Source organism: Crocodylus siamensis, chromosome 4 (assembly GCF_052110815.1).
Source record: "Crocodylus siamensis isolate JL-2025a chromosome 4, ASM5211081v1, whole genome shotgun sequence".
Lineage (NCBI taxonomy): Eukaryota > Metazoa > Chordata > Crocodylia > Crocodylidae > Crocodylus > Crocodylus siamensis.
Genome location: NC_143398.1, coordinates 42,346,712 through 42,361,940, shown reverse-complemented (window position 1 = coordinate 42,361,940; position 15,229 = coordinate 42,346,712). Strand labels below are relative to the sequence as shown.

Below are 15,229 nucleotides of genomic sequence, written 5' to 3'. Positions count from 1 at the left end.
ACGTTGGGAGTAACCAAAGTACTAGGTTCTTTGCCATATTCCATTGTGACTTCATGGAACATTCAGACTTCATATGAACATTTATCACCTTGGCATACCACATGATCAACAGTGATGTAGCAAATTGGGCTCCCAGAGCATTTATAAACTTCCAGTAACATGTCCAGCACTTGCACTCTGATGAGTTATTTGCTTTGTCATACTTGTTCTATAATGTCTCTGGGTCCCTTATTCATTTTTTCCAAATTATTATACATTATTATTTCATACAGGATGACTGCTAATATTTGAAAATGATAATTACAAAAATAATACGTATTTACTCCATATAGGCTGATCCTTTGCTTCTGAAGGTTTCTGTAGTGTCTGTGACAAAGTGAATTCTGGGGAATAAAAGCAGAGAAGTCATTTTTTCCAAACACATATGGGCACTGTAAGACCAGAAAGAAGAAAATTATTTGATACAATGATTTATCCGTTGGGCTCCTGGAGCTGAGGTCATGAAACTTTTCTCTTTTTTTAGTGAATGGAATGTATTATGGTATGCTTATTAAATTACTATTCATTTTACATTACTTAACGATATGGATCCTGCACAGTATTGAGTCATTTTTCTTTGGACTCAGTAGAAGCTGAGGATACTCATTATGTTGTAGGACTGAGACCTACATTAACATATTAAGTGCATAAGATGTATCAAAACAGTAATAGGCCCTGTTTCATTCAAGACCTTGCAGTGCAAGGGCCTGATTTAAAAAACATTTATGTTACTGCAATTCTTTCCATTAACTTCAATGGGTTTAGATTCAGACCCTAAGGCAGTGGTCTTCAACATTTTTGGATTCAAGGCACTCCTTCTTAGATACAAAGCACCCATCAGAAAATGCTCATTCTTAGTTTTTATTACCTTTTTTTTAACTGCAGAAAAATAAGCTGTTCTTTTGCTTTAAAGAACTAAGAAAAACCACAACCAGCCATAATGTTTTTAACACTCCAGATTACTGTTGAAATCTCTTGAGTTATCTTGTAAAACATGTTTACAGACCTAGCAGTGTTAATGTGTGACACTCCATCGTACCCTTGAAAGGAACTCAAAGTGCCAAAGTTGCCCCAGTTAAGAATCACTGCTGTAGGGTATAATCAAGTACAATGTGACAGACTACAATATAATAAACAACAAACATATGTCCTTATTAGTAATGAGACTTTAACTTCTTATGAGGCTTTCCGTGGGCATGGGAGTCCATTACATGCAGATCTGATAAAGCTAAATGTGACAGGGGCAATTGGCTGGAAGAGCCCCAAACAGTAAATGGGGATCCCATAGGGCAGGGATCATGTATAAAAGAAAAAAAAACCAAGAAAAACCCAAGAGGAACACTTACCTGCAGCAGGATCTGCGGTGCAGCTGGAGTGAGGGAGGAAACCCACACGGGTCATAAGCCGCGCCTTTATCCAGCTGAAACCGGCCGGTGGCATCATCAGCAATCACTGGCAAGCAGAAATAAAAAGGATCACCAGAGAAGATGGGGACAGAGGAAGAGAGTTGGTGAAGACTCTCAAGGCAGGTGGCAGGAGGAACATTCAAGGGGAGAGAGAGCTGGCAGGGGTTTTGTATACCCACGGAGATGAGCATGTCGAGGAGGCAGAGAAGCCAGAGGAGGCTCTCTGCATAGGCACAGGCTGAAGCATCAGAGGGATGAGAGAGCCAGAGAAGGCTCTCCATCCTGGCAGAAACAAAAGAGGCTGCTGAGCAGGACGGCAGAAGGCTGGGCACCGGCTCACAGTATAAGAAGTGGCCGGCCACTTGAGAGGATACCACAGGATGAAGGAAGCGGAATGTCTCCAACAATGTCTGAGGAGAGCAACATCACAAACCGAGTTCGGTGGGGTGAGGGGAGAAACGACCTGGGACGAGGGGCTGCAGCCAACCCTGGCCAGACCCCAGTGGGATACTAGGGGCTAAGAGACGCCCTGTTATCCTAGTAGTAGGGCTGGGGAGGAAACCAGATGGGTTCTTCCCAATTTATAGTTTGTTTTGGTTCCTTTTTTTCCCCACTTTTGGAGGCGTTGAGAGGTAGGACAAGATGATGCAGACAGGACAGTTCTGTGCTGTCTTTCCTTTTTTTTTCTTTCTTTTCCAATTGTTGGTTGAATTTAGAGTCCCAGTCTGAGACTGCTTTGGGCAGGAGGAGGCCTACCTAAGATCAGAAAGCTAATTAATTGAGTTATCCCAGGAGGAAGTGCTTAGGGCATAATAAGGCTCCAGGGATCGTTGAGCTCAAGGAACACAACATCATCAGGAGAATGGCCAAGAAGATCTAGTGACCTGCTGAAAGGTTGGTGGGAGGTTGGGGTATAGGGGAGGTGGAGCCCCACGGATGGCTGCCTGGCAGACTCCCCGCTGCAAAGGAGCCCTGGGTGATTTGCCCCCCCACTGGAATAACATTCAAAGTCGTGGCAGGAGAGTCTGGGGGAAGCCACCAGGGTGATAAACACCTACCTCTAGGCTTACAGAAAACCACGGGACCTCCGTTGCCGGCTGTCCGGACCAAGGCTGCGTGCAACCGACTGTTCAAGGTCAGGCAGTATGATGGACAGCATGCAATTGGCCAGGTGCAAGGTTTGTCAGCAGCCCATGGAACCGCACGTGTGACCAACCATGGGAAAATAGCACATGGTAGTGGTGGCAGTGGTGGTGGCAGCCATGTGCAAGCTCCCACCCCCCATGTCTGTCTGGCTGAGCTGTGCCTGTGCCTTTGCCCCCCATCCCTGCTCCTTGGAGGCAGCATCACAGGGTGGTGGGTGGTGGCGCTGCATCCCTGCCCGCCTGTGCATACTCCCTTGGACCCTTTCAGGTACCCCTAACCTAGAGGGATATTCAGATAGAATCCTAGAAAATTAGGGTTTGAAGAGACCTCAGGAGGTCATCTAGTCCTGTGGTTCTTGACCTTTTCTGTATCAGGACCCATTTGTAAACATTAGGGACCTGCTGAATTAACGGCAGCTCCTTTAATCTTGCATGTTCCCTGACTTGCACTTTGCCCCCCACTGCTCACTGCTGATTAGTGGAGGACCCTGCCGCTCTCTTCTGATTAGCGGGGAAGCTAAAACCACAGTTTTAAACAAGGTGCCATTTTTGCCTCCCTGCCAGTCAGCAGCAAACAGCAAGGCTGTCCCGGGCCCCTCAGCCAATCAGTGACAAAAATGGTACTATATTTAAAACCATGGTTTTCACCTCCACATTGATCAGGAACAAGCCGCAAGCAGGACCCCTCCACCAATCAGTGTGCAGGGGGGGTGGGGAGGGGTTCAGGTGAACCTGCAAAATTAAAGGAGCCACAGCACACCCCGCTTCTGCCATGAATTTGGTAGGTCCCTAGTAAACATCAATAGCCAGTCCTGAACCAGTGCTCCTCACTCCCAACCCACTGCCCCCAGCCCCCAGGCTTCAGCTCTACAGTGTGGTGGGACAAGGGGTGAGTGTATGGGGTGGGGGAAGGTGTGTGTAGGGCATGGGGGTCCCAAGCAGCCCCTTGCAGACTGGAAATCTAACAGCCTGCAAGGGAAAAGCCAGGGTTTCCCACATTTTTCTCTTTTTAAGGAGAATCCATTTTTAAAGTTTGTTGTTCCATTTTTAAAGTGTGTTCACACCCCTTTCATATATCCTTGCAACCCACTTTTGGGTCACAACCCACAGGTTGAGAAATGCTGATTCTAGTCTAACCCCCTACTCAAAGAGGACCATCCCCAGCTTGATCATCCCAGCCAAAACTTTGTTGAGCTGGGCCTTAAATCCTCCTCTCTAATTCCAGTGCTTCACCACCCTCCTAGTGAGAAAGTTTTTCCTAACATCCAACTTAAACTTCCCTTGCTGCAACTTGAGACCATTGCTCCTTGTTCTGTCATCTGATACCACTGAGAGCAGCCCAGCTCCATTCTCTTTGGCCTCACCCTTCATGTGGTCAAAGGCTTCTATCAACACCCCCCCGTCTTCTTTTCTGCAGACTAAGTAAGCCCAGTTCCCTCAGCCTGTCCTCATAAGTCATGTGCCCCAGTTCCCTAACCATTTGCATTGCCCTCCATTGGACTCTCCAACTTGTCCACATCCATTCTGTAGGGGGAGGTTCCAGATATATCCTCACCAGTGCTGAATAGAAGGAAATAATCACTTCCTTCGATCTGCTGGCACTGCTCCTATTAATACCGCCCAGTATGCTGTTAGCCTTCTTGGCAACAAGGCACACTCATATTCAGCTTATTGTCCACTGTAATCCCCAGGTCCTTTTCTGCAAAACTGCTGCCCAGTCAGCTAGCCCCCAGCCTGTACTGGTGCATGGGATTGCACTTGTCCTTGAATCCTAAGTGCAGGACTTTGAACTTGTCCTTGCTGAAGCTCATGAGGTTTCCTTTGGCCCAATCCTCCAATCTGTCCGACACTCTGAATCCTAGCCCTACGCTTCTGTGTATCTACTACTCCCCCCAGCATGGCGTCATATGCAGCCTTGCTGAGGGTGTGCTCCATCTCATCTTCCAGGTCATTATTCAAGATATTGAACAAAACTGACCTCAGAACTGAGCCCTGGGACACTCCACTTGATACCAAATGCCATCTAGACATCAAGCCATTGATCACTATCTGTTGAACCCAATAATCCATTCAGCTGTTGAACCCAATTATCCCAGAGGACTGAAAGAAGGCCAGTGTTGTGCACATCTTCAAGAAGGGGAAGCATGAAGACCCAGGAAACTACAGTCCAATTAGCTTAACTTCTATTCCAGAAAAAATCCTAGAAACATTCATCAAAAGAGGCTATATGTAACAAACTTGCAGTAGACATGATACAGCATGACAGCCAGCATGGCTTCATTGTGGGCAGGTCTTGTCTGACCAACCTCACTTCTTTCTATGATCAGGTGACTCATCACCTGGATGAGAAAAAAGTGGTTGACATCATATGCCTCAACTTCCAGAAAGCCTTTGACCTGGTATCCCACGAGGTACTGATCAGAAAACTGGAAAATATTGGGCTCAGCTGCAGGACCATCAAGGGGGTGTGAAACTGGTTGCAGGGTAGGATGCAGAGTCCAGATGAATGGATCAGCGTTGTCCTGGAGAGGTGTGGGCAGTGGCATATCCCAGGGGTCAGTACTTGGCCCAGTGGTATTCAATATCTTCATCGACGACCTGGATGAGGGGGTAAAAAGCCCATTGGCCAAGTTCGAGGGCAACACCAAGATATGAGGTTGTGCGGACACACCCGCAGACGTAGGCAGGCTGGCATGTTGGGCAGAACAGAACCGGATGAGGTTCAATGTAGAGAAATGCGAAGTGCTGCATCTGGGGTCCCTCCCACCCCTATGATTTTATGAGCTTTCTATCGACCTTACAATCCATTCATCTAACCCATACTTCCTTAGTTTGCTTGCAAGAATGCTGTGGGTTTATTTAGTCTAGAGGAGACTGAGAGGGGATTTAATAGCAGCCTTCAACTACCTGAAGTGGGGGGTGACTGTTCTCAGTCATGGCAGATGACAGAACAAGGAGCAATGGTCTCAAGTTGCAGTAAGGGAAGTTTAGGTTTGATATTAGGAAGAATGTTCTCACTAGAAGGGTAGTAAAACACTGGCACAGGTTACCCAGAGGGGTGGTGGAATCTCTGCCCTTAGAGGTTTTTAAGACCCAGCTAGACAAACCTTTGGCTGAGATGATCTAGTTGGGGCTAGTTCTGCTTTGAGCAGGGAGCTGGACTAGATGACCTCCTGTGGTCCCTTCCAACCCTAATTTTCTATGATTCTATACATGACACCTACCAATGGCCACTATTCTGAGCATGAGGTAAGGTGTAAAGACAGGTAGCATTTTACATTATAACCTAGTCTTTACACATATAACCTTTGATGACTCTAGTGGAAATTTTAAGTGATTAATACTATTACTTTTCTCACTGTTATGACTATGGACACACAGGGACAAATTAATCATGTGGCTTTACTGTAAATTTTCAATGAGTGCTTATTCTAAAAACTTCTCACCTTTTACTGTGAGTGCATGGAAGAGGTCATAGAGTTAGGCTTTGCCCACCCCCCCCTTTTGCAAAGTAGAGCTGTCCTATACAAAACAATGTACACTTGTTTGTTCCTTCATATGGTTTACTCCACTTAAATGAGGGGGGGAAATTTTAAGACGTAATTGAAGTCATAGACATAGTTGTGAAGATAACAAGAAAAATAAACATGGGGGGTGGGAAATCAACCCAGAAGCACTCCTGTTTGCTAAACAAATGCACAGCCAACAATAATGAGATGAAGGGCATAGGTTCAGCCTTCACTCTTGAATTTCCTTTCTTGTATTGGTTTCACTCAGGCTGCCAGCTCTCGGCTCTATTGGACTTCCTGATATGATTTTATCTGTTATACATTTGTCTTGAGATACTCTTGTACATATTGGTATACTTATGGGTATTTACTTTAAGAAGAGCTTTAGGAGAATTTTTGGAAAACAGGCTACTTTGCAGGATTAAAAAAGAAATCTTCTGTTTTGGATTAGTCTCCTGGAAAGTTCAACTTTAGATTTTTACTTTGCTTAAAAAAAGCCTGGAGAACAATGTGAAAATAGATGTCTAAGTCTTTATTTTGTGTTACTTTGAACAGCAAAGATTTTGCAAGCTTTTTGATTGTGAAGAGATTCAAAACCACCTTAGAATTCTTCTTTTTTAATAATGTGGAGTTATATTGTTTTTAATCCTTCCAGGAATGTCAGTTAAGATCTGGAGTCTTTATAACCATTCTTGTTTGTCCAGAGAGTTTTACCAAAGTTAAGACTTCAAAATTTAGCTTCTGTGGAACAAAACTGTTACATACAATATATTTTGCTCATGCTTAAGCCTCTGCAGTAAAGTAAAAGACTGTGGAGCATATGTCTGCACTCTGCTGAGCAGGTCATTGGATAATTAGTCAGTGTGTGAAATCTTTTTTTGGATAGTTATGTAGAGACACAAAAGGAGGGAGTAGAAAATCTAATGGACTAGCACAGTCTATTATGAACTACATAAAGCCCTATTCTGCTGAGCCAAAAAAAAAGATTTACATCCCTGAAAGCTATTTTTTATTTTTAGAAGTTATTGTGCTCAGAGCTGGCAGTCAAAGCAAAAGATGTGTATGTTTACCTTTAATGGCCATAGGGCTGTGCTGATGTTTCCATTTACCTTCAGAGACCCAACCTTAGGAGTGACACGTGTGGGCCAAGAGCCTCCCATGTGAACACTGGGAGAGGCATGGATTCATATAGGTCAATAGCATTGCCAAAGCTTGGAATGTGAATCCTGTAGAGAGTTTTTAAATTTCCGAGTCATTCTGATCCTAAGTCATTATTGATCTGGTTGGGCTTCATAGGCTCTAACACAATATGCCATATGATACAGCATTTACTTCAGTAGTTGAATATGATATTTTGAATAACTAATTTGACACCAAACTGCAAAACATCTTTTTTACAAAAATCTGGTTAGCATTTCATATGCAGAGAGTTATTTCATATAGTGACCCGTGAATCATTCTGACAAAATTCCAGTAGCAGTAATAATGTCAGCTGGATGCCCACATTGACCATTTTGTGAGAGTTAATTAACAATACTTGTTTAATATGATTTATTAATAGTTGTACAACACCAATAAAATAAAGTATGTGCTTATTTTGGGAGTCTTACTTTAAAACTCATCTTTTTAGAGTTTCCTAACATGTCATATCTTTTCTCTTGTCTGTCCGATGTAAAAATTAAGAGTTAAATACTGGTTTTCTTTACATGCTTAAATGGCACAAGTATCACTTTTGCTGCATAACTTTTGCTTTTAGTACTTATGCAGAATAGAATTACCCTGTGCTCACACCTGCAGGAAGAAACATGGAGGAAGGGGAGAGCCCTCCTATCTTTTATCCCAATAGTTGAAATTATTAGGGCACTCTTCCTTCAAATGGGAGACCTGACCTAGAGAGTGTTTAAACCTGCATTCCCTGTTTCCCAGCAAAATGCTTTAATCACCAGACTTGAAACTAGGCATTGCTCAGACCCCTCTTCTATCCTGTTCTTGAAGCTGATGCATCAGACCTTGCATTACCTTGCATTTAATATTAAACAGAATAAAATAGATGAATACTGGAAGTTTCTGCTCCATTGGGAACAAAAAGTCCAGGCTGGAACCTACCCCTCCCCTTCCACTATTATCTAACCCAACATCCATCTTACTGACTGCTTTTGGCTTTTTTTTCCCCTTGCCCCATATCTCTTCCTCTCTGGCTTGAGTGGTCCAGATGAAGGAGAAGACAGGATTGAGTAATACTAAATTGTGGCCTGGTGATTAAACTACTTTGCTGGAAAACAAGGGATGAAGATTCAGACATTTTATGTGGGGTAGAGGGAAGGCTGGCATATAGGTTTTCTGTTCCCAGGGCAACCGCCATAACCAGAAGGCTCCTGAGCTAAAATGTAGGAAGGATTATCATTGTGTTGTTGTCCTCCCCACACAACCCTGCTTGTGTTTCTCCTCTGATTAAAATGTCATGATTTTCCCAGCCTTACACACACCTGGGTAGTCCCATCTTGATACATACCTACCTAGCTAGATCACAGTGGGCCAGTTTGCACACCTGGAACTGAATCACTTACTGCACAGAAGGGCTGAAAACTACCATTGTATGGCTGTGTACAAGCCATTTATGTGCATAAAGTGAAATAGGATCCAGCTCTAAATCTGCACTGAGATGCTGCTGTAACATCTAGGGATTTTGGGAGGTATATTTTGTCAATTAAGGCTCAACAAAGCCTATGCATCACTCATTTAGTTTCAGTGGCACTCAACCTTCCAGCCCTGCAGGCAGGATGAGTGGGATGGGGTCAGTCCATGGGCCAGATCCGACAGGTAGGATCAGTCTGTTGGCCAGATCCAGTGTGGTTTGACTCATGGGGTTGGTCTGTAGGTGCAATGTGGTGTACCAGCACAACCCCACGTGCCAGATCTGGGCACAATCTGCTGGCCTGGTTCCATGCGCCAGTTCCAGCCAAAGAGCAACCCTATGCGCTGCTGTGATCCAACGCAGGGTCATGTCATCCAGCCCATATAGGTCCAGAAATTTGGCAGCAGGGAAGTGATGCCATTAATGCTGTCACCACTCCCTCACTGCCAAATTTCCTTACACCATGGGAAGCCCTAAGAGATGGATAATATGCCCCCATTGGATATATTCAGCCTGTAGGCCAGAGATTCAGCACCACCGAGTTAGTCTATAAGGTGCATCTCTAACTTGGCTTCTGCCTGACTTCAGACTAACATGGATAACTACTTCTCTCTAACAGGTATATTGTTTTGTAAAGTTATTAACATTTAAGTTATAAAATATCTCATTTTTAAACTTTGCAAAACTCTGGAAGAGGGTATTTCTTACTTTAGCTTCACACAAGGGCTAAGTACAGATAGTCAAAAAGCCTGAGGCTGAATCAGTTCAGTCTTTATGGGTTAGTCTAAGCTGTGTAGATTGAACTGATAAGCAAGTAAACAGACATTCACTTTTGGTGCTTGCAGTGGCCTAGGCCAGAAGACAGGGAGCACTAGAACATACCTTCCTGCTCAGCTGGAGCAGACAGCTTGGGCCAAGCATAGCTCACCCACCCTAAGAGGCATAGGTGACAAAAGGGGGGGCAGGAGGGCATGTGCCCCCCTAACATCCCTGCTTTGATGCTGGCGGCGATGTTGGCAGAAACTTGCCAGCTTTGTCCCCACCACTGCCTGCATAGCTCACTAGCTCCACCAATGCCACCAGCAGCTTCTGTGGGTGCCCCCCCCCAGACTCAGGAGGCATCAGTCACACATGCTGAGAGGTGTTGTGGGGGAGGTGCAAAGCATCCTGGTATGCTGGGGGACTGTAATTTAACTTGACTGTGGAAGGGATCTGGGACAAAAGTTCAAAAAAATGATTTAACCTGAATCAGTTAAGCCTGATACATCCATCCAGGTTTATCTTAAACCAGTTTCAGTCATTCTGAAGGTGGTTTATATGCATTGAACTTCTGGGCTAGGTACAGACAATCATAAAGCCTGAGGCTGAATGGATTCAGTCTTTGTAGGTTAGTCTAAACTCCACAGATTATAGTTTCATAGTTTCTAGGGTCAGAAGGGACCTGAGCAGATCATCTAGTCCGACCCCCTGCCATGGCAGGAAAGAATACTGGGGTCAAATGACCCCAGCAAGATGTTCATCTAACCTCCTCTTAAACACCCCCAGGGTAGGAGCCAGCACCACTTCTCTTGGAAGCTGGTTCCAGACCCTAGCCGCCCTGACTGTGAAGTAGCGCCTCCTGATAGCTAACCTAAACCTACCCTCTGCCAGCTTGTGACCGTTATTCCTGGTCACTCCTGGCGGTGCTTGGGGAAACAGTGACTCCCCCAAAGCCTGCTGATCCCCCCTGACTAGTTTATAACAGGCCACAAGATCCCCCCCTCAGCCTTCTCTTTTGGAGGCTGAACAGGTTCAGGTCCCGTAGCCTCTCCTCATAGGGCCTGCCCTGCTGTCCCCTGATCATACGAGTGGCCCTCCTCTGGACCCTCTCCATGCTGTTGACATCCCTCTTGAAGTGTGGCGCCCAGAACTGGACGCAGTACTCCAGCTGCAGCCTGACCAATGCCGCATAGAGGGGGAGGATCACCTCCTTGGACCTACTCGAGATGCATCTGTGGATGCATGACAAGGTGCGGTTGGCCTTCCTCACTGCCTCCCCACACTGCCGGCCCATGTTCATCTTGGAGTCAATGATGACCCCCAGATCCCTTTCCACCTCCGTGCTGACAAGAGGGGAGGTCCCTAACCTGTAGGTATGGTGCCGGTTGTTCCTCCTGAGGTGCATCACCTTGCACTTGTCTGTGTTGAAACCCATCCTATTCTCGTCTGCCTACCCTTGTAACCTGTCTAGGTCTGACTGTAGCCTGCTGCATCCTTCCAATGTGCCCACGTCCCCCCACATCTTAGTGTCATCAGCAAATTTGAGCAGGGTGCTTTTTACCCCCTCATCCAAATCGCTGATGAAGATGTTGAACAGTGCGGGCCCAAGGACCGAGCCCTGCGGAACCCCACTGCCCACGTCCTTCCAGGTTGAGAAGGACCCATCCACTACCACCCTCTGGGTGCGGCCCACCAGCCAGTTGGCGACCCATTTGACTGTGTGCGTGTCTATACCACAGCCCCCAGTTCCTTAATGAGAACAGGGTGGGAGACAGTGTCAAAAGCTTTCCGGAAGTCCAGGAAGGCTATGTCCACTGCTACCCCTGCATCTAATGATCTGGTGATCTGATTGTAAAAGGCTACCAGGTTGGTCTGACAGGACCTTGCCCCTAAGCATGTAGTCCCCTGCTGGCCCCTCCTGGATGTGTGCCAGCATAATTTTCTCGAACAGCTTGCCTAGGATCGAGGTGAGACTAACCAGCCTATAGTTTCCTGGGTCCTCCTTCCTGCCTTTTTTGAAGATGGGGACCATGTTGGCCCTCTTCCAGTCCTCTGGTACCTCACCAGAGGAACAGAAGTGAACAGACATTTACCTTTGATTCAGGAAACACAGCCACATGCTTGCAGTGTTGGGGGGCACAGCTCTCTGGCTGTGTGTTCACTTTCTCTTCCTGCTGGTCCTGACATCTCTGGGATTTGCAGCCCAGAATTACAGCATCAGGACTTGGCTGGATTGTTCATCACTTCCTCTTCCTGCTTCCAGATGCCTCTGGGATTTATAATCTGTATTTCCAGTGAGCAGTAAGTTTGAGCAGGGGAAGGGGTGTTTAGCCCCACCTCCCTGGGCCCAGACCCCAGCTCGGGTTTGCCTAGGGGGGTAGTCCTCCCTGCAGACTGGACTGCATCCCTTGCTGGGCTTCTCCCACCCCTTCTTGTCAGCCTTCCCTCATTGCTCTAGCTAGGGAGTGGAAGGCTCTGGAGTGGACAGCCCAGCCCAGTCCAGGGCTGGAAAGCATCCTGGGGGACTCTGATTTAACTTAAATGAGGAAGGAGTGTGGGACAGAAGTTCCACAAACCAGTTTGACTCAAATCAGTTAAGTCTGATACTACATTCAACCATGTTTATCTTATCAGCCATTTTAAAACTGGTTTATGTGCACTAAGCTTCTGTTCTGTTACAGGTTTAAACCAGTTTCTGATGACATAAATGGGTGTATGTATAACTTCTGTTCCTAGCCCTGTTGTGTTAAAGATTTGAACCTGTTTCTGATCACGGTTTCTATTCCTAGCCCAGGGGACAATTTTTCAGTTGTTATTTACTAGCAGGTTTATTGTTTGATGTCACATCACTAGCAAAATACATGCTGAGATACAATCAGAATTAGGGCTGATGAACTGAGCCAGCTGAATTTAAACTGGTGACTATAGTTAAAAGGTGTTGTGTTGTATATTACTAATCCTATGAGCTGCCTAACCCCCGCTCTTGTTTCTGTTTTTTTGGAAATATTCACTAAGAGTTTGATGTGGAAAGATATTGAACATCAAATTGACCTGTCTAGAAAAGTTACATGAATTTGTAGTACAATTCTGGACTGAAAAAATAATGCAGGGATTTATAATCTCATTTCACAGACCAGGGAGAAAATGTTGGTTGACAGTTCTAAAAATAAACTAAGATTTGAATGAGTTTTTTTGCGTATCTCATGTCCGTCAAAGATGGAAACATTCTCATGATGTGCAAAACAATAGGGCTTGTGTAGTCCCAGAAGAATGTACTTTGAAGCTGTGTCTACATGTGCTTAACTGCAGAGTAAACTAATTAGCTGAAGAGTAAAGTGTCACTGTCTACACATCTGGGCTAGGGACAGACATTAAAAAATCCTGATCCTGAATTTATTCAATCTTTTCAGGTTAGTCTAACCTGGCTAGGCTAAATCAGTTTTGTAACCGGACAGACACCCCAGAAATGCAGGCACATGCCTGCAGTGGCTCAGGCTAGAAGCCAGAGAGTGCTAGAGCAGCCCTCCCTTCCTTCCTCAGCATAAAGCTGAGGAGGGCATGGCCAGGCTTGGCAGGATGCTGTGATTAGCCCAGCAGGGAAGTGATAACAGTGTTTATCTCCCAATTAAGAAAACAACAGAGGAACATTACCAGCTACTTGTTGGTTCTGCCTGTTGATTCAGCTCCACTGTAGCCAGCATGTGGTCTGCTCGCTAATACACAGACACCTCTCAGCAAGGCAAAGGAGAGAGGGGAATTCCTGCTTAGCAGAGAACAGTGAAGGGAGGGGGGAAGAAGCCTGCAGTCTCCAGCTCCAGCCAAGGAGCAGAGAGGAGGGGCCAGCCCTGAGAGCATGTTGGGATGCTGGGGGTGTCTGGTTTATCTTAAATCAGCAAGGGGTCTGGGACAGACATTGCATAAACCAGTTTGAGCCAAATTGGTTAAGTCTGATACTACATTTAACCAGGTTTATCTCAAACCGGTTTCAGCCATTCTCAAATTCATTTATGTGCACTGAACATCTATTCTGTTACAGGTTTAAACCAGTTTCTGATTACTTAAACTGGTTTATATGTAATGTCTGTTCCCAGCTGTGATGGTATTAGGCTACAGTAAACTAATTAATGCTGATGTGAGATAGTAATTTACTGTGATTAAATGCAGGTATAGACAGTGACTGCAGGCATAAATTGAGCCTGGTCAACCCAGCCAGCCAAGGGCCAGACTCCTGCTTGCCACCTAGCCACACAATTATGCACTTTCAGCAACCTTGTGCCCCACCCAGCCCTTCTGCTGCCAAACACCATCACCCAGAGCCCGGGGCTGAGCAGCCCTGATGTAAACTGCTTTGCCATTGTTCAGATTGCTGCTATCCCTGATACATGTAGACACTGCACCCAGGTGTAGTTTTGCTTCAGCTCAGACTGCTCCAGAGGTTATTGCTTCACATTAGATGCACATGTAGACACACCCTGCTACATACAAAGATTAAACTAGCCAGTGCTTATATTTTGTCAGTGATATTATATAAATCAATATGACATTTTCTAAACTCTAAATCTTACTGTGTGTTCTTGGTTAGAACTGCTCCAATTATTTGTTCAGAGTTATTGAAGTGAAGATTGTTCCTTTTGTTTTTGTGAATTATTAATAATTTGGTCATTATTTTTACAAATTTGTTTTTTGTAATTGCTCATGAATACTTTGTGAATGCAAATTTTGGATTATGAATTTTTAATGAAAAAGGTGCTTTGAGTGCTTGCTATTCATTATTTATGCAGTATAACCAGTCAAATACATCACACATTCCTCGGTTGGATGACTTAAGCTTTATAAATAGGAAGAGTCTCTTTTATTGTTCACAAATTATCAGTGAATATTTGTAATAGAACAATCTATTGCGTGGATAAAAGAGCTTTTTAAAATAAAATGAGCTTTTCCAAATTCATGCATTTCTCCCAGCTTAGATACTTCTGGGAGTATTTTCTTTTCTGTCAATATTTTTGCAAGTAAAATTTTTCTCCTTGAAATACCATGAATTAGCAGAAAACAGTGTGAATGACCAGACTTTATTCCCTAGTATATTTATAAATATTTTTCTACTTTGTTACATCTGATCATAGGGCAATATAGAATAGTACCTTGTTCCACAATCAGTTATTCAGATACAACTACTCCCAATGTAAATAATATTCACCATGAAAGTAGGTAGCAGAGCTCTAAAGGTATATTGATATGCTTCTTCCTGAAAACAGCTCGATATTCCATAAAAGATAATGGAGGGAAATGAAGATTTTGATGAAGACTATCTCACTGCTTATGCAGTTCAACTAAGCATTCAAGAATCAGCTGAAGTCAGTCAACCGGAATCTACCAATTATCAGGAAAGGTACTGTAAACTTATGGACATGTAATGAGATTATGGAAAGTTCTTTAAGATATTGAACCATTGAAATCACAAGAGTTCTTTATGTTACCTTAACCAGTTAAAATTTATTTGGCTACTATTTATATTAGCTAATTTGTCAGTCAGGCACTGTATAATGAAAGAATGAAATACAGCACAATTGTTTTATCTCCAGGACCTGGCAAACATTCTTTAGTGCCCCCAGCATAAAATTAGTACCCTGATCTGTTATAATCTCTTGAGGGATACCTACCCTAGATATCCACTTTAGGAGCTCTTCTGCAGTGCAAGAGCCAGGGTAGAGTATCAGGTTACCAGGTAGCATAGTC

At 44.5% G+C, this 15,229-nt stretch overlaps 1 protein-coding gene across 1 annotated transcript in view; it reads left to right on the top strand.

Annotated features, from left to right (window-relative positions):
* ASB15 (ankyrin repeat and SOCS box containing 15) overlaps nucleotides 1-15,229 on the top strand; it is a 43,881-nt gene that overhangs the window by 781 nt on the left and 27,871 nt on the right. The window contains exon 2 of the mRNA XM_090042172.1: nucleotides 14,749-14,882. Coding sequence (XP_089898298.1) covers nucleotides 14,770-14,882 — 113 coding nt within the window. The 5' untranslated portion in view covers nucleotides 14,749-14,769. The remainder of the gene's footprint in view (nucleotides 1-14,748; nucleotides 14,883-15,229) is intronic.